Genomic DNA, 24,059 nt, shown 5'->3' with positions numbered 1-24,059 from the left:
GACGATGATATCTATGGTTAAGAACAGCAAAAAAATAATTTAGAATGTGTTTTATTATTTGCATTACTCTTTAAGACAAGCATAAAATATATTTATTAATGTTTTATGTACAAATATATTTTCTTTTGATTGTTACTAGATTCCAGCTCTTGGAAGATGAATGTTTATGACAGAGGAGATGCGATGGGTAAGAAAATTGAATTTTAATTTCTATCATCAGTGCTTTATTGTCAAAGGTATTGTAAGCAGCTTTGTATACAAAACTCTTTTACACACACGCCCTTGTAACACCTCCTGACTTTGCTTTTTATTATTCAAATTTGGACCCCAAAATAAATTGCTGACTAACTTCAATATTATTATTTGTTTTTTAATTATTGATAAAACTAATGAATGGCTTCGTCAAAGCGACTATTTGCGTTCTCAATTTACTTGTTATCATGCATGCACATGGCTATATGCAAAAAGACCTGAACACAAAGCACACAGCATCCATGTCTACTCTGCGAGTGCTCATGATGGTAATTTCTATCATTACCCTTACCTGCTGTCATCCAGTCACACAATCATTTCAAGGAATATATATTCCTGCCAGGTTCCCATTTACTACATCACAATGGGGTTGACGAATTTCTTCAATGACTTGGGATTTGAATCTATGTCCCTCTGATTGAAAACCAATGGTTGAAACTACTAGAATAACACATACTTACATATTTATCAGTTTGTTCCACTTTGTATGTTTGTCAATTTGCCTCCGGCGAAGATTCTGCTAGGATCGAAAGCTTAGGCCCCTCTTGACTCTCTATATTTATCATTAATTTTATTTCATTATTTTATTTACAGCTATTGATAAAGAAGGTCTGCTGTGTCAAAGTCGAGAGATGCAATCATGGCATGGCACCAGGGCAAATAAGGGTGTCAGTGGTAAAGGTAAGAAATGTAAAAGCTTGAATTCATGAAGAGTGTTTCTTACCAGGAAGTTGGTTTTATTAAGAGCAGAAAAATTAGAGAAAGTATCAGTGAATATTTGATGAAAATCTGTCAAAAAATAATGGGAGTTATGAACTTTTTGACATCACAGACAAGCAGTTCCTCATGTAAATTCCCCAAAGTGTAATTTCTAAATAAATGAAAGTATTTATCATCAGACACATCACTTCATACCCCTTTCTATAAGAAAAATATTTTAATTCATCATGCTTTATTTAAAAAACTTGAGTTTGGGTGGTCCTTTCCAGGACCAACGCTTGTCTAAGAAAGCTTCATGGTATACCATGAAACCTTTTACACTCTTCTTCGCCATGGAAACTTTCAGAAGTTACATTACATTACATGATTTATTTGGAAGCTGCTCACAGATGAAGTCACAAATCAAAGATTCTAAAAATTCAATATTCTCTTGTGTGATTAAGTTTTACCAAACTTCACCAATATTTTTCTCCTTTCATTAAAACCAATATTTCGTCAGGGTTAACTTCCAGTTTAAACCGTGGGCGAGGTCTTAACCTCTGTAAACATGAGCTACCTGATCAAAGCTTACAATGCACAAACTTGGATCCATTTTGAATGGGCCTTTTTTGCACACCAATTTTTTTTAGGGGGGTGGGGGTCAATTTTACCTCTTTAGATTTTTGGTTTGAAAGGCCTATTTAAGACAAGTGATCATTTGATCACTTTCATTTTGTGCATACTCCAAATAGTTTGTTGTGAATCAATAGGTCAAATCTGTTAATTTGAGATCTAAACAATGAGTTAGTCTTCAGCTCATTACTTTGTTCATTTTCACTAATTCGAATTCCATATTCCAATTCTGTAGAATATACAGAAGTATAAGATAGGATTCTTTTAGAAGATGATTTTTTTTTTCCAGAACAGAATTTTTTGTGTGTGTTTATAGGAAAGTACTATTATGAGGCTGAAGTAACAGATGAAGGACTTTGCCGAGTTGGATGGGCTACCGACAAAGCTGACTTGAATCTTGGTAAATAAATCATTGAACATGTAACTTTAGGACATATAGACAATTGTAATGTGCTTGTATCCATCATAAGAAGATGCTCATGGGGCACTAAAGAAAAGAAACAGAAACACATCAAAGAGAGGGAAGAGTTTTATTTACTTGAAAGATTGTCAGAATAAACAGGTTTAGTTATTGTTTAGGGTACCAAGACAGGAAATATAATAGATATGTATGGAAGTTTATTTCATAAGAATGGCCAAGCATATTGAAATGGTGATTCCTCAATGAATTATTAGAATATGGTAGCGAGTAAAGATCAGCTAGCAGAACTTGGGTTCTGAGAGAGATTCTATGGATTTATCAAGGTTGTATTGAGTGAAAAAATGAGTAGGAGCAAGTTGAATTCAATTTTTTTTTTTTTTTCAATTTATTATTTTTCATTTTCAACAGAAGAACAAAGTAATGTGATCAAAATAGTTACAATGAACTTATACAGATAAAATAAATTCAGGCATGTACAGTATTTGATATTTATCTATAAAACGAAGTAAAGCAAAACAGAATATATATAAGCAACTATCATAACCATTTTAAAATAAAAATTCTGTGAAAGTTGAAGATAACTCCGGTACTGGTAACAACAGAAAATAAAACATTCACTAAATTGAACAAAACATACACAGAATTATAAAAGAATGAAAATTAATGAATGATTTCTGCCAAACATCCATTTATAGTATGGTCCCACATGTTGTTTCTTGTGTAATCTACACCTGGAAAAGCATGTGGTAAATGGAATGAATATAATTTCAAGCAAGCCTGAATCATTCTAAGTTTGTTTTTCTAAATAAGCATTCTGTTGTAAATCACTGTAGGGTTGCTTCCAACCATTTCCTATTGAAATTAGGTTTCTACCAGAACTTGAACTTAGCTGTACAACAAAAGTAAACATTTCATTATCAACTCATTGACCACTGAATTTGGTAATTCTCTCAAGATTTTCACTGGGATAAATTTGTTTCAGTAAGCAATGCCATCTACACTGATTACTGAATTCTAAAATTCATGTGATCCACTATATGCCAGCAAACTATATAAACCACCATTTATCATAAATTTGATGGTACCTTTCCGGATTCAGCTTTTTTGCAATTGCCTTCATGATGAACTGCATGTGTGGGAACTCTTAAGTTATTCAATCATAAGTAAATAAGTCTGACTGCTGACTGAAAATTATGCCTGAAGTGCCAATGAATTTAAGATATTAGTATGAGATTCATTGATGAGTTAGTAGTAAGGGAGTGTTCCTTGAGCACTATCTGACCAAGATATGTTGTATGTTGCTTATAACTGAGAATTTGAGTGCAATTTTTAGTCCAATATCGTTGTGAAACATTCCCCAGGAACTGACAAGCAAGGTTTTGGATTTGGTGGAACTGGCAAGAAGTCATTTGGACGACAGTTTGATACCTACGGAGAGGTAAGGAATGCTATTTAAGTGATTTTAAGGTTCAATTTATTCCTGACTAAAACTTTAATTTAAGGTCAGTGATAGTGATGTGTATTGTTGTCTAGCATTCCAGTATTAAAAATGTGTAGCAGTCATTGAATGTGTTTTCAGATTTTAGAACTTGAATTTTACATTTTTTGTCAGCCTTTAGAGTTTAAACTTAACATCTAGTGCTCTCTTTGGGCAATATTTTGTATTTATATTTAAAATAACTTTGAGCACTTACCTTTGAACACATTCTGAGTCCATATTATTCATACCATAAAATTTTTTAGCCTCAGGCATTAATAAAATCTAGTAATAAATTTGAATTTTGTTGAAAATTTCTTCTTCTACTGTTGAAAAAAAGCAGATCCTAAGCTTTTAATCCCTCCATTATATAGTAGTAAATTGCTGTTCTTGTCTTTCCTTGAAATTTCCGTGGCTGTCTGAAAATTAGTCGGCATTAAACTTGTGACACAACTTCTGCAACACAATTATCTTGTAAAAAATAATGTTATGTACAAGTGGGAATTGTTCTATACAAGCGCATAACATTTTTGCCAAGTATGTCTGTCATAGAAGTAATGTCTGAAATATAAAGCTGCCTGGAATTGTTTTTTATTTTTACTTTCATGTTCACTGATTTTGTTGCATTTGTGAAGTGTGCATACAAGTTGTTACATATTTTAAATATTTTTTTTTATATGCAGTCATTTGGAAAGGATGACATCATTGGTTGTTACTTGGATCTAGATAGCGGAGAAATCTACTTCTCTAAAAATGGTGAGTAGTCAGTTGGTTATTGATGTCTTTGAATTTTGTAATTCCTACACACTGAAGTTATCCTCCCCCTTTCTGATAAATCCACTTTAAGGCCTGGTCACACCGCCCGAGCGTTCTTGGAGCGGAGAGAAAAAATCATCACCGCTCGCTACCGTTCACCATTTTCGATTTCGATTGTTTTGTTTTTTTCAATTTTTGTTTTCGATTTTTGTGAGCGAAATTCGATCCTCTCTCCCTACCGCTCCACGACCGCTCCAACAATGCTCGGGCGGTCTGACCAGGCCTTTATATGCCTCATGTTTTGTAACTCTACAATTTATGAATTTGTACATGTATTTTCTATATTTTTATTTATACATGTACCCTTGTAAATTTTAGACACATTTCATCCCTTGGCTGCAGTATGTGTATCATTATAATATTATTGAGTAAACTTTGAATATATCCCCTTTATGCTGTTATTCAATTTGAAGTCATGTTTTATGATATGTACTTATTCTGGGTTCCTTCTCCCTACCAGCTCAGCTTTTTTGATCGGCCTCCTTCCCTCTCAATATCATGCTGTAATAGTATTGTGCAAATTGATTTTTATGTTATGTTGGTAATGTGTAAGTTGTACAGTTAAAAAAAATGAAAGAGGAAAATGAATTGATACAATTGAATTGCTTTGAATTGTTGTAATTGTTTATCAGGCAAAGACCTTGGCTTGGCATTCTCTATACCTGGTCATCTTCTCAAGTCTACCTATTACCCCACAGTTGTCCTCAAGGTAAGCATCTGAGAGTGTTTCATTGAAAGGTTTGTCTGTGATATTTCACTGACAGATGTTATAAACTACTGCAAATCCTTGCATCTGATCGGCTAATTAGTTAGAGAAAGCAGTTCCTTAGCTTTGAAAATAATTAATACATCACTTGTCAAACCCACTGGAATCAATGTAGAGGAATTTCAAGGATGATATAGAATTCTTGAGAATAGGGTTTGAAGGGTTAAGTACACTTAAACATAAATGTTACATACAGTCGTAACAATCTCAAAATGAGTTAAATTATAATCCATTACTACCACCCAAGTGGTCATGATGGATTGCCTGATAATATACAATTAATGCACATTTATGAGTGTGTTATGACGATGCAGCACACTCGAGGGTATTTACAATTATGCGAAAGCAAGAGGCGCTTGCGCCGAGTGCTTTTGCATAATATTGTGAATGCCCGAGAGTTGCTCGCATCGTCACTAACATCACGAATCTTAAAATGTGCATTAATTGTTTTATAAAACTGGTCGGCAAAAAGAATTTTTCATGGAAATCTTGTTCAAATCCCTCCAACTTGTGTACGATCGCACAGACGAAGAGATCACAAGACTATCAATTATGACATCACAGGCGTATCTACTATGCGCGCCTAAGTAAGCGCATCAAAATCCTAGCCAGCCTCTTTTACTGAACGCGTATCAGTTTTTACGTGCTATTGGAACTAATGCTGCACAAAAATTGCATAGTGCTGCACAAAAAATTCACAGTGCTGCACGAAAAATGCACGGCTGGAAGGTTGCGCATAATTAAAGCATGAACACGTGACTTGAATACGCACTCACCATTGGCTACATCCTTGAACCTGTTTTATAATGATGTTTAATGATCATCTGACCACCCAAGTGTTTGTATGTGTACATTGAAATTTTTTACCAATTGATTCTTGTTGTAAATGCGTGATAGCTTTAGAAATTAGCAAGATTATTATGGCACTTTTGACGATGATAGTGGTGTTTCAACTCTTTCTACAATGGGCCATTGACAAGTACATATAAGTTATCTAAACTATTACTATTTGGGGGCTATTCAGGGAACATTGCCTCGAAACATGTCACCTGTTGTATTTGGTTTGATATCTGGATTTATGTGGACTAATTTGATGTTGTAATTTACAGAATGCTGAGATGAAATTTAACTTTGGTCTCACTCCTTTCAAGAATTCACCATTTGTAAGTTCTCAATTTTCCTCTTCTTTTGTAAAGTTGTCTTGGTTTATTCACTATCTTTCTTCTATTTTTCAATGATAATTGATGTACCGGTATATTGTTTTCAGAGTATATGCAGATATCAAGAAGAAAGAGATTGTATATCAACACAAGTTCATTTCCTTTCTTTACATATGATGCAGAATTTTTGTATTTCTTAAGATTAGTTTATTGATTGTTTTAATATTGCACATTTCATGGTAATATTTTACTATGTTTAATTTATGTGACCTATTGCTGTATCTTGTTCAATTTTAAAGTGAAGGTGTCTGATTAAGTAGATAAAAATTTTCAAAGTTTAAAATATTATGCCAATTTCGGTATTGCAAAAGCAAAGATCATAAATTCATGTCAATTTCTATTTCAAGAAGCAAGCACAAAAGCTTCTAGATATAAAATTCATTGATCAGAATATTAAAAAGAAGTTCCTTTTGAATCTGAGAGAAGAAAAAATTATTTCTTGCGCAGGAAAAACTGACATATTTTGGTAAGTCTATTTAAAACAGAATCATCAGTACTCATTAATGAGATTTGCTCTTATTTATTTGTTATTTTTTATGCCTCTTGTGTAGATTCTTTCAAATATCTGGGAGTTGTTTCACAAAATTTAATTGTGTCTAAAATCAAAGCTCTCTGTTGTATGTGTTATATAGATGACTCACTGCATGGGTCAAACAGCATTCATAAGATGCACTCTCCTGCATATTCAACATTCCATGAGATTACATGATAGATATCATGTGCACTTATGCAATATACATTACTTTTAGACAGACTTAAACTATTTGTGGAACCCCCTCTGATTTTCCTCTTGTATTTAAAGTGAAATGCTTTCATGGTATATTTCTAGTACTTAATTGATTTATCCCTCTTTTTCCTTTATCAGAAAGGGTACAGTGCTATCTGTGAAGCGCCTTCAAACTGTGTTGTCAAATCTCCAAACATGGGTATGATATTTTATCTATTTTCTTGAAAATTGGATTAGGAGTTTCATCCAAACAAAAATATTTGAACATCAAAGCAAATTTATACAGTATTATAGAGAAGTTAATAGTCCCCTCTATTTCACCAACTTATTGCAGAAGTCCACCATGACAATAAAGTTGTTTTAATAAAAGTAGGAATATTAAAGAAAAATATTGGTGACAATTTAAGACTAGCTATTTATAGCACATAGCCAATAAGAGATCACAAACTAAGTTTTAAATCTGAAAAGTCTGGTTAAAGGTCCATGAGGTATCAAGAATTTTTTTTTGCTGTTATCCAGGTGGTGGGCTTGCTGGCCCTGCAAAAGCAGCACCCAACGCTCCTCAGGCAATCATCATCGAAGTAAGTATACTGTCGTAGAATTTCATGTATTCAAAATCTGAGTGAACATTTGTTGTATTTCATGGACATGATTATGGAAGTTTTGTGTTGGAAATTAAATTCTAAATCATTATTACATCTTCATCTGCTGTGACTTTATCTGCTGCCGATGTAGACTTCAGGGTGACCACAAAGTTTGCATTAAACATTTTAGTATTTCTAGCATTATATCAAGCTTCAAATAATATTATTTTACTTTTTGGAACTTTTTTATTAAAGGAAAATGTGATTGTTAAAAGAAGTCATGTAGTGCTCAGTTGGCTCAAGGTGCTTTTTAAGCAATAATAGTTAATCGTTAACATTTCATATCTCTTACTCATGATATTGTCATGTCAATGTAACAGAGTAGGAAATATTAAGCATGATACAGCAATGCTGTCATCTTTATGATGTGAGCTGGAAGTGATTTTTAAAGGCATTACAAAAAAATGTAACTTAATGAAATAATCATCTGCATTAAATGAAAGTGTGTCAGCTCCATGGACCTTATTGTTTCCAAAACTCCAACCTTATTTTCAAAGTGGTGACAATGACTGAAATCATTTTAAATGGTCATGGTTATGATAAGCATAAGCCTACAATCGACCAAAAACTTTGCTACAAACTGATTCAGAGTCGGCTTTATATAATTATTTCTTGTTTGTTTTTATTATTTCATTAGCCATCACGAGAACTTGCTGAACAGGTAATAGAAATCTTACAATTCATCTGTATCAGTTGATTGTAATAAATGAAAATATAAAACACTTTTCTATTACAATTAATAGAACCATAACACAAAGTCTGGGTTCCCCCACCCTTTATCTAGATGGCGGTACTTTTGAACATAAAAGTTTTCAGGAAAAATAGTTTGTGATTTAGTCTACACTTTCATAATTTTTTTTTGGAGGCGGCAGGGTTATAATTAAATTTATCAATGATCTCATGCATAAATGAGCACATACAGAAGGTAAAATATTTATTTTCGAAAGTCAAAATTTATTTTCAGAATTTTTAAAGTTCTGTGTATGAATTACCACCCTCTCCTCAATTTTATTCAAATATTTGTTATATACATTGATATGTTCTTATACCAATTGATACAATTAAAATGAAAAAAAAATCAAAAATAATAAATTGGGAAGGGACAAATTATGAGTCAGCTTTTTATTTTTGAAGGATTTTTGGAAAAGAATTTACAGAGTTCAAGCATGTTTATGATACATTATTTATTCATGCTGCTTCTGTGATTACGGTGTATTTTGACTTTGAATTTCTTCCTTTTTTTCTTATTTAGACTTTGAACCAGATAAGACTCTTCAAAAAACACCTTACAACGCACTGCCCAAGGTGAGTACTGGTAGAAAATAAGACCTTGAGTAATAAATCCAACCTGGGGGCCGTTTCATAAAGCTGTTCGTAAGATAAGAGCGACTTTAAGAACGACTGGTGAACCTTTCTTACGCGCTTAACCATCCCCAAAGTATATACCATTTACCACAAGAAAGGATCACCAGTCGTTCTTAAAGTCACTCTTAACTTACGAACAGCTTTATGAAACACCCACCAGGCTGGTGGAGTGTTTCATAAAACTGTTCGATAGATGCATATGACCTGGGGGGTGTTTCACAAAGATTTAAGTATGACTTAGAGTCGCACTTAAATGTCTAGTTGCGCGTAGTAAAAAAGGCATGACAGCATTGGTCAGATCATGCCAAGAGGACGCGCACTACTGCGTATTGATCAATAAGATTGCGCGTTGCATATCATGTACGTGTCGACATTTAAGTGCGACCTAAGTCATACTTAAATCTTTGTGAAACACCCCCCAGTTCTTGTGTCAAATATGATACACTTTAAAATTTTGGAATATCATAAGAATTTATTTCTTAAGATTTGAAACATTTCAGCTTTAGTTTGGAGGGGGTGTAGGGAGGGCAGTGTGAAGTCATATTTCAAGAAGAGCAATCCTTTGCATGGGACCTGTTAATAATGATATCTTATCTGAAAAGCTTTCACTCACCTTTGAGGTACACAGCTTTTATACAATCAAAATTGATTGTCTTTGGCTCCTCAAATTGGCAACAATTTTCATTTTTTCTATTCATTTTCATATTAAAAAAATTAAATCTAGATATAACATAAGTGAAAAATTGAAAATAATTTTTTTAAAAATCAGTAATTTTGCAGTTTTCATTCTATTGCTATTTTATAATGTGATGTGATTAGCTTACTATACATGTAGTAAGGATTGAGGAAGGGCACCAACACACTGTACCAATTTGTATTTTGGCTTCTACATCTTTTGCTTTCCCATCATAAATCATATGTAATATGTACCTTTATGGGTTAAAATTGTCTTTCTTTTTAATTCTTAATGATACACCTTGCCTAAAAAAAAACCCATAGTGATATAGTGGTCTGATAGTTCTGACTCTCGCCTTCGAAACAGAGGGTCGTAGATTTGAATCCTAGCCAGAGCGTTATTTCCTTCAGCAAGAAATTGATCCACAGTGTGTCGCTCTCAACCCAGGTGCCATATTAAATAGGCAACTAGAGAATCGGTGCATTATAAATGAACTATATTATATCATTTTTTATTATATTTCCTTTTCTCGAATTTAGAGAATTGTTGATCATTGGAGGACAAGCAGCAAAGGAACAAGTAGATGCGCTCTTTAAAGGAGTAAGTCAGGAAAAAGTCTTTGAATTGCATTCATAAATATCATTTTTCGACCATTTACATGAGAAATCATGGGCCAATTTCGTGTTTGCATTATTCAACGACAGTCTATGGGAGAGAGGGAAAGTGTGATTTTCAACAATGAAAACATTTGCTCTTATTCAAGTTTTTATTGAAAATGAGAAGACATACAGATGCTCAAGGTGCTTCAGAGCAAATAAAAAAAAACTACATTACATTTTTGACCTTCAAGCTAAGTTCAAGTTCTTGCATAGAAATGGTTGGAAACATTCTTACAGTGTTTATCATACCGCAGTACGCTCATTTCAAACAATAGTGTCCTTTGAAATAATTTGGGCTTACTTGAAATTTTCATTTCATTACCACATGTTTTTCCTGATCTAGCTATCACACAAAACAACATGTGGGACCACACTAAGGTTTTTTGTCATTTTTTCTAGTGTTAATCATCACATAATACAATACTATTTAGCTATTAATATTTCTTTTATTTTCTAGATTGATATTGTTGTAGCCACACCAGGACGTTTAGAAGATCTGATGAGTACTGGAAAACTCTTACTGTCACAGGTAGGGTTATCATTCATTATACAGGTATTTATATAATCTCATACCGAATTGCCAGTTTATACAATCTCATACCGAATTGCACGACAAAGCCAACCAAAATTAATTTAGACAATTGGTCAGCATATTTGCTTTCTATAATTGAATTTCTTAACTTTTAATGCAGTGTGTATATTGATACTTGTTTGTATGATTTTATGTTTTGATTCTGAGTAATTGAACATTTTGTTATATTATGTAACTTTGAACGAAATTTTATGCTATGTTTATCTCGCATGAAAATACTACAGTGGATTCACCTGGATTGGGTATGGGGTTTGGGCGGTCCGCGGACTACAGTTATTTGGTTAACTTTGCCCAATGCCTGGCAGCTCATCCAGGTAAATCCAGTGTTTTTTTGTGTTACTGTATTATTGTAACAATTATTTTGTATCATTGTATTTGACTTGTTTGATATTCTGCCAAATAAAATGATAATAATAAAGAGCTGCTAACTAGTAGGATCTTGTCCTATTTTTTAGGCATTTTACATGAGAAAAGGACAATAGGATAATTCATTTTATTACAATGGGATGTGTGCTGTATTATACATGTGTGAGGCACTGTGTTTTGATTGTGTGTATGTGTGCTTTTTAGTAGAACATTCTGTTGTTTTCATCAGCAGACCATCTACATTGAAATTATTTTAAGTCATATTTACCATAGCAAACAAATTTGCATCAAAATGGCCTAAGTCAATGGTAGTAGCAAGAACACTTGGACAAGAAGCTTAACACACATTATATGTACATGTAAATTGTAAAGTAAGTGGTTAGTTTTGACACTGATATGCTAGATTCCATGCTGTGAAATTTTGCTGGTGATGTTGTTGCAAAAAATAGAACTTTTCAAAGAATAGTAGGATTTTTGGTCCATTTAAGTTGGCAGCTCTGCAAATAATGAAATTTTATGAGTGCTATGGACAGATTCATGAGGTGAAAGATGAAATGAAGCATAATATGTCCAAGACCAATAATGGCAATTTAAAATGATTTTGATGGTACGAATTGAGATAAGGATCATGACTACTGCCAAAATCCATAGCAGTTGTACGCAAGCGATGTGTGAGATTTTTGCTTGAATGAAGAGTGTTGGTTTTGAATTGCTTCGTGATTTCTGTGGGGAAAAATTGCCATTATTACTCTTCTAAAGGCAGAAATTAAATAGATTGAAACTTAAGATGGGGAATGCAAATATACCTAGCATTTTAAGATTAGCTTTGTGGAGGATGACAATAAAATTCATCTGTTTTTGTCTCACCTGCATAGCAGAGTGAGACTATAGGCGCCGCTTTTCCGACGGCGACGGCGGCATCAACATCAAATCTTAACCTGAGGTTAAGTTTTTTAAATGACATCATAACTTAGAAAGTATATGGACCTAGTTCATGAAACTTGGCCATAAGGTTAATCAAGTATTACTGAACATCCTTTTAGAGTTTCATGTCACATGACCAAGGTCAAAGGTCATTTAGGGTCAATGAATTTTGGCCGATTTAGGGGTATCTATTGAATTACAATCAAAACATTAAAGGTTTATGGATCTGAGTCATGAAACTTGGACATAATAGTAATCAAGTATCACTCAACATCCTGTGCAAGATTCAGGTCACATGATCAAGGTCAAAGGTCATTTAGGGTCAAACTTTGGCCGAATTGGGGATATTTGTTGAATTACCATCATAACTTTGAAAGTACATGTATGTTGGTCTAGTTCATAAAACTTGGACATAAGAGTAATCAAGTATCACTGAACATCCTGTGCGCATTTTAGGTCACATGACCAGGGTCAAAGGTCCATGAACTTTGGCCTTAATGGGGGTATTTGTTGAATTACCATCCTATCTCTGTAAGTGTATTCTAGTTCATAAAATGTGGAAATAAGAGTAACCAAGTATCACTGGACATCTTGTGCGAGTTATAGTAGTTTTCAAAGTCAGCACTGCTGCTATGTTGAATCGCGTGATGCAGGTGAGACGGCCAGAGGCATTCCACTTGTTCTTATTAGTCAACAAGAAATCAATATCACCTCATTGCTCTTTTCCAAATCTCCTACCCGCATACATTCTGTCTCTGTCCATATCTTTCTTTCTTCTTTGCTCTCTCTCTCTCTCCACCCCTCTTTTTCTGTCTTTTTACAAATATCTTAAAACGGCTGTTTTCAACTCGCCATGTGGTCATCGTAGGGGAATTGTGACTGTGCCTTAGAGTGCTGCTATATGAAATCATAATTATTTCATGTTTGTTTACATGTGTTTATGATATCGTCAGTGATTTTAAGAACTGGCTCATTAACTTTCGCATTTTGAAAGAAACAAGATTATATATTTATAACAATTTAAAGCATACATTACAAAATTTTGTTGACAATTCAAATTCAGTTTTTGTCTCACCTGCGAAGCAAAGTGAGACTATAGGCGCCGCTTTTCCGACGGCGGCGGCGTCAACATCAAATCTTAACCTGAGGTTAAGTTTTTGAAATGACATCATAACTTAGAAAGTATATGGACCTAGTTCATAAAACTTGGCCATAAGGTTAATCAAGTATTACTGAACATCCTATTAGAGTTTCATGTCACATGACCAAGGTCAAAGGTCATTTAGGGTCAATGAACTTAGACCATGTTGGAGGAATCAACATCGAAATCTTAACCTGAGGTTAAGTTTTTGAAATGTCATCATAACTTAGAAAATAAATGGACCTAGTTCATGAAACTTGGACATAAGGTTAATCAAGTATCACTGAACATCCTGCATGAGTTTCACGTCACATGACCAAGGTCAAAGGTCATTTAGGGTCAATGAACTTTGGCCGAATTGGGGATATCTGTTGAATTCCCATCATAACTTTGAAAGTTTATGGATCTGATTCATGAAACTTGGACATAATAGTAATCAAGCATCACTGAACATTTTGTGCAAGTTTCAGGTCTCATGATTAAGGTCAAAGGTCATTTAGGGTCAATGAACTTTGGCCGAATAGGGGGTATCTGTTGAATTTCCATCATAACTTTAAAAGTTTATTGGTCTAGTTCATTAAACTTGGACATTAGAGTAATCAAGTATCACTGAACATCCTGTGCACGTTTCAGGTCACATGACCAAGGTCAAAGGTCAATGAACTTTGGCCGAATTGGGTGTATCTGTTGAATTACCATCATAACTTTGAAAGTTTATGGATCTGATTCATGAAACTTGTACATAAGAGTAATCAAGTATCACTGAACATCCTGTGCGAGTTTCAGGTCACATAATCAATGTCAAAGGTCATGTAAGGTCAATGAAGTTTGGCCATGTTGGGGTTTTTTGTTGAATAACCGTCATATCTCTGTAAGTTTATTGGTCTAGTTCATAAAAAGTGGACATAAGAGTAACCATGTATCACTGAACATCTTGTGCAAGTTAGAGTAGTATTCAAAGTCAGCACTGCTGTTATATTGAACCGCGTGATGCAGGTGAGACGGCCAGAGGCATTCCACTTGTTTAATTTTGAAATGAAATGCATATCAGAAGCTGTTTATTTTTACCCAAAACAGGGGGATAAGGTCACTTTGTAAAATCAAACGTCTTGTTTTTTCGTGACATAGACCACGGTTTGAGCCTGTTCTTAAAACCATTCAATGCCATCGCATGTTTTTAGCGGCACAAACCACATACATGTACATGTATGCGCTGCATAGATGCATAATATCTTGGTCAGATTTTTACCTCTGCGCGTCATTCCAGAGACTTTATAGTACACAAAGAATGGTTTATGCCGCTTCGTAAAATCAATGGAAGGGTTTGAGCCAGTTCATAAGAAATTTAAATATGCTCTTATTCTTTGAATAATACAAATTTTTATCTGAAATTTGGCAAATCAATAGAGTGAATCACAGGCTTTCAGAATATGCACAAAAAATAATTTTAAAAATTTGACCAAAAATGAGGCTTGAGCCGGTTCTTAAAATCACTGACGTTATTTCTTCCTTTTAAAGAAGTAAGTTGCAGCAAGGATTATCTCACACATTATTCAGTAGTCGTTATATCTTTCTGAATTCTTGTTGTACAAAATTAGAATAAACATAGTTTCATAAAAGAAAATATCAAGGAATACATGTATAATAAAGTGGGGTACATGCATTGAACAGATTCATCAAAATAATGCAAAACTTTAGAATGTCATAACTTTGTTATTCCTTGTCCAATTTTGGTGAAATTTTCAGTGTTATGTTTGTCTGATTTTGCTTTATCTGTCCAATTTATATTACTTTCAGCCTGGAGCACCCTTTTCATATTTACTTTTCTTCCATTCCCATTTCGTCTCTTGTCTCAATTCCTCTCACATTCCCTCTTTTTCTTTGTTTTTTTCTATCACTCTCTCTTTTTTCTTACCCTTTTTCTACCCCCTCTCTATTTTTTTTTCTTCCTCTGCTTTATCTCTCTTGCTAGTTACATGTATAGTGAGTATTTTTCAAAATTACTCAAATGACTATAAAGGAACTACATGATTTGATGAGAATAAATGTAGAGGAATTGTCTACTATACATTTCATGATATTGTTTTGTTGAAATAGAGTAATAAGCAAAACTACTGCACAACAGAGAAATATCCTTGACTCTTAAAAGTTATTTCATTGCATTTATATCATTTTCATTTTACAACTAAAAACTTTCATCAGCAAAGAGCTGTACCTCTTTAATGCATTCATACAAAAATACATTGAATAGACTGTACAAATCAAACAATTACAGCAACAAAAGAAATATCATTTATTCTTTTTTCAAAATGTGTTTGTTCTGGCGGATTTGCAAAGTAGGGGAGATCAGGGTTAGTTGGAACGCAGGTTAAGTTAAAACATTGTAATTTTCTTTAACGCCTGTAAGATTTATGCAATACTGCCCTCAATTTATTGCTATTAATAATACAACAGTGTTGTTGTTCGAACTAACCCCGATCTCCCCTCCTGTCAATGTGTATCATACAATGCATAAAGATTTCTATTATTATACATTTTAATGTATGCTTGCTATAAATTTTGGTTTTCAAATTTTATGAACCATTACAAAAATGATTATAAAAGAATCCTCCATGCTCAGTGCACATGTGCAGAAAATATTTGTAAAGATTTTTTAAAATTTTGTCTCACCTGCATAGCAGAGTGAGACTATAGACGCCGCTTTTCCGACTGTGGCGGCATCAACATCAAACCTTAACCTAAGGTTAAGTTTTTGAAATGACAGCATAACTTAGAAAGTATATGGACCTAGTTCATGAAACTTGGCCGTAAGGTTAATCAAGTTTTACTGAAGATCCTGCCTGAGTTTCATGTCACATGACCAAGGTCAAAGGTCATTTAGGGTCAATGAACTTCGGCCTAATTGGGGGTATCTGTTGAATTACCATCATAACTTTGAAAGTTTATTGGTCTAGTTCATAAAACTTTGACATAAGTAATCAAGTATCACTGAACATCCTTTGCGAATTTCAGGTCACTCGACTTACGTCAAAGGTCAATGAATTTTGGCCATAATGGGGTATGTGTTGAATACCATCATAACTTTAAAAGTTTATGGATCTGATTCATAAAACTTGGCCATAACAAGTCAAGTATCTTTGAACAGCCCGTCCGAGTTTCAGGTCACATGACCAAGGTCAAAAGTCATTTAAGGTCAATGAACTTTGGCCAATCAGGAGGTATTCAATATCATATCTCTGTAAGTGTATTGGTCTAATTCATAAAACGTGGATATAGTGGTAGTCAAGTATGACTGACAAGTTTTAGGTCACATGATCAAGGTCAAATGTCAATGAACGTAGTATTTTATCATTATAGGAATGGTGTTTTTTGTTAGTAATTATTTTATAGTTGTTTTCAAAGTCAGCACTGCTGCTACATGTATATTAAATCGCATGATGCTGGTGAGACAGCCAGAGGCATTCCACTTGTTAAGTTGTATCATTGCATTGTCAAAGACGTACAATGTGATTTCAACAGTCCAATATCATGCATAGCAAAAAAAAACATAAAAAATAAACAATATGTACAATAAGTTATAATTATGTCAATAGCAGTTTTGTTTCAAAATATGACATTTTACAATTCCAACAACACACAATTTGCACAAATTACTATTAGATTGTCAATACTGTTCAGTAGTTATGTAATGTGTTTTGTTTTGATTTTTTAATGCCCTGTTGAATTTATATTGTAATGCTCTTGATAGCATAGATCTCTGAAATAGCACGATATATAAAGATATAAAACTACATTTATTATATATTTATAATACTATTGAAAATATGCTAATGAGGCACAAGGTATTTTTGGTGCAAGGCGACAGAAATTTTTTTAAAAATACATGTTCATGGAAGTATTCACAATTGGTTAACCACGTATGCACACTGCCAAATAACACAACTCATACATCATAAAGAAATCATTTTGATAGACTTTTAGCTTTTATGTACATCAAACAATTCCTTAAAGATTTTTAAAACATAAATTACAGCTTTGGTAACAAATTGCAAATGATTACGAATAGAATGCAATAAAATTATCACACAGGACGGGTGTATGTATATATTTGCCAAATTATGCTGATAAAAATTGCTGAGAAATTAGCCAAAAAATACACGGTATTCTAGCGAGGTGTAGGCCATTTTCAAGGCAATATAATATTACAATATTCCTCTTATCTGTTGGTGATCTTCAGTGTGGTCGTTTACAGCTTAGATTTCATGATTTTACAATGGTGATGGTATTGATGGTACGGTAGTGATTTTTTACCTGATTGCTAAGAAAGCATGAATGCTTGTTAGCAATCAACCAGAGGACTGGCAGCTCAAGGTCAAAGAGAATCATCTGCATCTCTAGAAACAAGTGGATGTTCTCGAATAGAGGATGCTCTGTTGTCATCAGTCTGTGCTTGTTGATTTATCCAAGACATCACTTTTGGAATATTAAGTAGCACTAGTAGCACCAGTAGAGCAGCATTGAAAGGAACACATATCCTGAGGAATTGCAGTTCAGCAAGTGTGATGATTATCGAGCTAATCATGTATTTTGTGTCATCAATATTTTTCATTAGATCCTGTATTCCAGACTGCAATGCAGAGTCATTTTTGGCTATCTCCACTAATTGACTTTTTTGCTCATTCTGTGCATTTAATATGTCAGACTTCAGCTGAGATTGTAATTCTGCTTTCATCCGTTCTATCTGATCTGTAATATTGGGATACATGTCCGTTGTATCCACAGTGTTCCTGGTGCAGTCATTAACTTTGAACCACTTGAACAGTTCTGATTCATATTGTTTACCGTTGACATTCACCTTTATTTTTGAGAAGAATTCGTCCGTGTATTGTGTCCTGCCATTCCATACCTCATACGTCAAGTGATTTCCTTCTATTGTTATTCTGTTTACCCACCGTTTGATATCTTGGTCCCCAGAATGGAAATTTCCTTCAATATCTTCGCCTATAGAAAATTGTCCATGCTCCGTAATTATGGTGATATCCTGGGTTGCAGTGGTGGATGGGACTATCAAAGTCACATTTGCATAGCCTGGTGCATGTTCACAGACTGTCATCGTCTCTTGGTTGTGCACCATGCAGGCGACTGAATCGTCGGTGCATACTAGCATTTGTGGGGCAGCACAAAAATGTACAGTGAAGAGAAAAGTAACAATGAATTGAATGCCAGTCCAAAAATAATCATTGAAAATTTTGGTATTCATCATATTGATGGCAGGATTGAGCTGCAATTGAATGATTCACTTAAAAAAGGATAGGCACTAAATGATGAACAATCTCTGTTGCACATCGGCAGGCACGTGCTGTTACTATTTGTCTTTAGATGGCGCTATATATTGTAATTCACTTTAGTGGTACAAAGTCTATCCAGAAGGCATGTGATACTGCCCATTTTCATTAAAGTTACAAATCACAGCATTTTCTTAAATTGAAAATAAAAAATAAATGTGTGGGCCACTCAAAATAATAATAAACCACTTGTTAATGATTTGTCTGTTGCGCATATAAAGGCTGATTTTAAGTTTATGACAGATACTTTTAATAGCAATTCATCATTTTCTCCCAAGAAGAGCAGGTTTCTTTGGTCCCAAATATTTGACCTGTGGCCCGTAACACAAAGCTTAGTAATGATCTCATAGAACACTTTTCTACGATTGATTGCATTGACAATGTACAATCAATCATATAAATCAAGTGTACAATCAATCACTAACCTTTGTGTTATGGGACCCAAGGCAGCCTTTATTCATACAAAAGAGATTGTTTGGTCAATTATGATGTTTTTTTCTTGATTTGGGTTGGAACGGTACATGTACATGTAAGTCATCAAAGGGGAGCATTTCATCAACATTTTCATCCAACAAGATGTAACAACTTTCCCTGATTTTGATTGACTGGGAAGTAATGTTACTATGGTAAATGTCAGATGAAATGTCTGACAAGTCCTTTCATGAAACACTCCCCAGGGCCCCGTCTTACAAAGAGTTGCAATTGATCCAATTAATCACAACTATGGACGGCTAGCAATGTCAACATCTGTTATGCATGTTTGTTCAAAATATTTTATAACAATAATATATATTCATGCATTCATTGTTTTCTTGAAAATTCACTGTGCTGACACTGATGGATTTCCATAGAGTTATGATTGGATCAATCATGACTTATTTGTAAGACAGGGCCCAGGTCTTTCAGAATCTCTCCCCCTCATTATATCCACACAGATAAACTCCTTGTGATTGTATTATACAAATAATGAATGTTTATGAGTGCAATGGATCATTCATTTCATCTTTCGCTGAATGAAATATTATGTCCATTGCACAAATACAAATAACATGTTTTATATGACACCTAAAAATAGGTCCTTGTCATCTGATACCTATAAATTTGAGTAAAGTGCATTGATTCAGTGCAAACGCGGTTTGTTGATTGTCACAGTTTAGTGCATATTCTATTGTTGCAGCCAACACATGCAATGCATGCACAAAGTGTTTTTTTATGTGTAGCACTGGTAGTCTCAGCCTACGCATGCAATGGACAAAATTGTATGGATCCAAAATTGCATGGATGATGACGTCATTGTAAAATGGGTAGAATGATCGATGTCAAACAACCAATCAGTCGACAAGGATCTATCTAGGTGTCATATAATAAACAAATACATGTATAATGGTGGTTTGCAGAAGGGGAAAAGGCACAGAGAAATGAGTGCTGATATTTGAGATACATTATACACATATAGTTAGTGGACAAAATAAAGCTTTATTTAAAAAGTAAAGTAACAAACATCTCCAGTCTCAAATGGAGGAAAATTGATTGCCTAAATTCGCAAATGTGATTTTGATCCATGAATCACAGTTTATGCAGATTTTAGACATTTATTACACTTTAAGTTTATGAAAAAGGGTCCAGTAATTAATGTGCTCTCTTTCCTCAAGATGTTTTATTTTTTTTTCTATGGTTTTGTTTGAGTCCACAGAACTGGTATATAAATTAATTGACATAAAAATCTGTTTGGTCATCATTGGTTAAACTATAGTAACAAGCATAAATGTGTGACCTTTGACAAAAGTGTACTTTCATCATTGAATCCTTTCTCAATATATGTCTTGTGCTAAACCAAGCATGAATTAAACTAGTACAACCATCTTTTTAAAATGGGCTAATGACTTGAAACCAAACTATTAATTGTAAAGAGGCGATTCAAGTTAATAAGATCATGAATGGTTTTGAAAGTCGATGTGGTATGTCCCTAGTATTGGAGTATACTATCATCTCCCAATCTATCCAGTGAGTTCCATTAATAGATATTGTTCCACCTGTTACACAGTTAAATATTTTTGCATGTTGAAGTTTTAACATAATTTAAAGTATTTGTAAAAAGTTCAAAGAACATTTTGACTGCATTTCAGCTCTTTCAACAAAGGAGGCGAGAGGACTGCTCACACAGTAGAATTGGGTTTGGATTCCTATGACCCAGGTTCACTTCTTACTGGGAGTGTTGTTGCCTCATTACTAGGTCCCTTTGAGAGGATCCTAAAGAGTTTGGTCATCACCACCATCACCATCTACCGTCTCTTCTTGAACAAGAATACATGTCTCATTATTACTCTGATCATGTCTGGATGTCATTTCCTGTAAGGAAACCTGACCTCTTTGCTGGTGTCCAACAGGTTCGCCAGTAGTATGCTCATCTGAAGGACTACTAATCAGTGACTCTGCTTCTCCCAAAGGAGATGATTGTTCTCTATCTCTGGCCAATGAAGAGCCTTCATTAGCGGCAAGATGCTCATCCCAATTACAGCTGTCATTGCTAGAAGAAGGAAAAGAAGACCTTGAAAGTGCCAAATCACTGCTTTCAGAAGCACAAGCTACTGTAAATCTGGAGAACTTGTTTAGTAGGCATTCCATTACACTTGTATCCTTGAAGATTTTAACTGTTAAAATGAATAGAATAAAGATGATAATATTTGACACTAATGTCTGTCTGTTATGGTTACTCATATTTTTGTTCACACTTCCAAGTTCTTCAAGCACCTTCTCCAGATGATCATCAGAGTGCACAGATCTCTGAATGGCTTTCTTTGTATATTTTACTAATTCTGATACATTTTGTTGCAAATTAGAGTTCATTGTCTTTAGCTCTTCAATTTCCAAAGCCAAGGCATTGAATTTTTCTCTCATGTTTTTCAACAGATCCTCTTTGCATGTGGCATTTAATTGTTGTGCCTCCTTGCTAGGCATGGAAGATTGAGTTGGAGGGGGGCATTTCTCTACAGCAAACCACTGCAAGAAATCTGACCGGAATTTCTGCCCTCCGATGTTCAATTCCAGTTGACATATAAATTCATCCCTGTATTCAACTTCCTTGTTCTGTATCTCGTACACCATCGTATCACCATAAAAAATTATTCTTATCCTCCATCTTTGAAGATCTTCCTTTCCGTTGTGATGCTCTCCTGCTACAAGTGATCCATGTGAAAATTCCTGATCCAAAACCAGAACCTTGATCTGTGCAAGAGACAAGTTTGTCATGATGTCTTGAGGGAGTTTCACAGTGATGTTTACAGATGCTCCTTGTCCATAACAAACATCCTGAGTCTCAGGGTTTCTGAGAAAACAAGGCACTGGGTTTTCTTGTGGGCCATCTTGGCATGCTGTCATCAGTGCCATACTCCCATCTAAAAACATCATGGATATAAATCCAACATTAAGTACAAATGCGAATTTAGAGAGGGTCATGATTTTCTGGTCTTTCTTGCAGCATTGAATGAGAAGAAACTGAAATAGTTACTTGAATTCTTCTCTCTAAATCTGTCTTACCCAGAAGATGTTTGATATAGCATCTTTTTCTTGCAGTTACAAAATTCTGCACACATTGCTCCATATGTTTGGGACAAATGTAAATCACTCCTCCAAATCTTGCGCTAACTTCTCCTCTTTTGCTGACTTGCCATTTTTAAGCCTTTTCTTCTTTTAATGTGCATTTCACTTTAATAGTAGAACCAAACTAAAATAGAAAAGAGGTAATATCAACACTTCAATCTGCAGCCTAATAATGTCTCGTATAATTCATCGGTGCTTCCCAAACTAAGATTGCACAATGCCCAATAGACTCGGGTATTTCTTTTATTTACTTTAATTTGATTCCAAAGGTTGTGAAGACCTTAAAGGTCAAGTCTACCAAAAAAATGCTGATTTTAATAAATAGAGAAAATCCAAACTAGCATAACGCTAAAAATTTCATCAAAATCGGATGTAGAATAAGAAAGTTGTGACATTTTGAGATTTCACTGATTTTTCAAACAACTGTGATATGCACAATTCAATGACATGCAAATGAGACAGTCAATGATGTCCTTCAATCTCTATATCTTGTTTTTATTGTTTGAATTATACAAATAATATTTCATATTTTACATATTTGACAAGAAGGACCAACTATGCTGAACTATGTAGTATTAAACAATGCTAGTTCCACATTTTTAGGGGGAATTAATCGTTGTTTCACTTGACAATTAGGAGAAAATTTGAATATTTTATATAGTAAAATACAAAATAAGTAGTGAGTGGATGACATCATCAGTCTCCTTATTTGCATACCAACCAGGATGCGCATAAAATTGTTTTGTGAAATTAAGCGAAACTTTAAAATGCCAGTACTTTCTCATTTACATCTGATTTTTATCAAATTTTCAATGTTATGCTTGCTAGTTTTTTCTCTTTTTATTCAAATAAACTTTTTTGTTGGGGTGGACTTGTCCTTTAACATTGTAGTTTGGTTTCAAAGGTTGTTTATATAAAGAGATACCTGCAGATATCAGATTGATTAGATTATTTTATGTCACATATATTCTATCATGTTTGACTGATATCAATGTTTTAATGATAGTTATTAATTCTCATTTCTCAATTAATCGCAGGTGAGGTTTTTCATTTTGGATGAAGCAGTAAGTATCTTGTGTTCTTCCAAACTATTGATGAAAATTTAAGATATTTTTTAAGCTGTTTCATGATATTCCTTGGAAAGCACCAAGTAACGTTGAACGAATATGATGTAAAACCCCCAATAAAGATGCATAGAGAGATGTCAGACATAGCAAAATATGTCGTAATATTTACACAGTACAAATAATTATAGCTTCCAGAGATGCATTTTGATTTTCAAACCAATTCATATGAAGCAAACATTACATGTATATAATATTAGTGCATTTTAGAATACTGGTATTTCTTAGATTGGTGACACCACATTCGCTCCAGCAACAATTGCTCTGGGGCGGTATTCTGAAAGCTCAATTAGCGGTCTATTAACGCTCAATTAGCATTTTGGTATTCTGAAAAGTCACTTAAGTGCCCCTTTCCTTATTTGGCAGGGTTGCGTTGCGCGTACTTAAAATAGTACGCGTTATGACCGCGCGAAGACTTAATTGAGTAGTTACGAGACTTTTGGTATTCTGAAAAGTCTCATAGCGCTCAATTAGCGGACTTTCCAGTGGGGAAAGATAATGATGATAAGAGGTCCATTAAGTCTCATCATATCTTGCTAAACATGCTAAATGTGGCTTTCATTTTGTATAAATATCATCAAATTGGTTTAATACTAGGATCAAAATTATGAG

The 24,059-nt window shown here is 34.1% G+C and overlaps 1 protein-coding gene across 1 annotated transcript in view; it reads left to right on the top strand.

The window, feature by feature from the left end:
• LOC121407300 (ATP-dependent RNA helicase DDX1-like) overlaps positions 1–24,059 on the top strand; it is a 42,557-nt gene that overhangs the window by 6,807 nt on the left and 11,691 nt on the right. The window contains exons 6-19 of the mRNA XM_041598289.1: positions 140–187; positions 847–933; positions 1,901–1,984; positions 3,367–3,443; positions 4,166–4,238; positions 4,931–5,007; positions 6,174–6,227; positions 7,150–7,210; positions 7,531–7,592; positions 8,293–8,316; positions 8,908–8,960; positions 10,236–10,296; positions 10,813–10,884; positions 23,361–23,387. Of these exons, the coding sequence (XP_041454223.1) occupies positions 140–187; positions 847–933; positions 1,901–1,984; positions 3,367–3,443; positions 4,166–4,238; positions 4,931–5,007; positions 6,174–6,227; positions 7,150–7,210; positions 7,531–7,592; positions 8,293–8,316; positions 8,908–8,960; positions 10,236–10,296; positions 10,813–10,884; positions 23,361–23,387 (860 nt within the window). The remainder of the gene's footprint in view (positions 1–139; positions 188–846; positions 934–1,900; positions 1,985–3,366; positions 3,444–4,165; positions 4,239–4,930; positions 5,008–6,173; positions 6,228–7,149; positions 7,211–7,530; positions 7,593–8,292; positions 8,317–8,907; positions 8,961–10,235; positions 10,297–10,812; positions 10,885–23,360; positions 23,388–24,059) is intronic.

The sequence above is a fragment of the Lytechinus variegatus genome, chromosome 2, assembly GCF_018143015.1.
Source record: "Lytechinus variegatus isolate NC3 chromosome 2, Lvar_3.0, whole genome shotgun sequence".
Classification (NCBI taxonomy): Eukaryota; Metazoa; Echinodermata; class Echinoidea; order Temnopleuroida; family Toxopneustidae; genus Lytechinus; species Lytechinus variegatus.
This window is presented reverse-complemented; position numbering and strand designations above follow the sequence as displayed.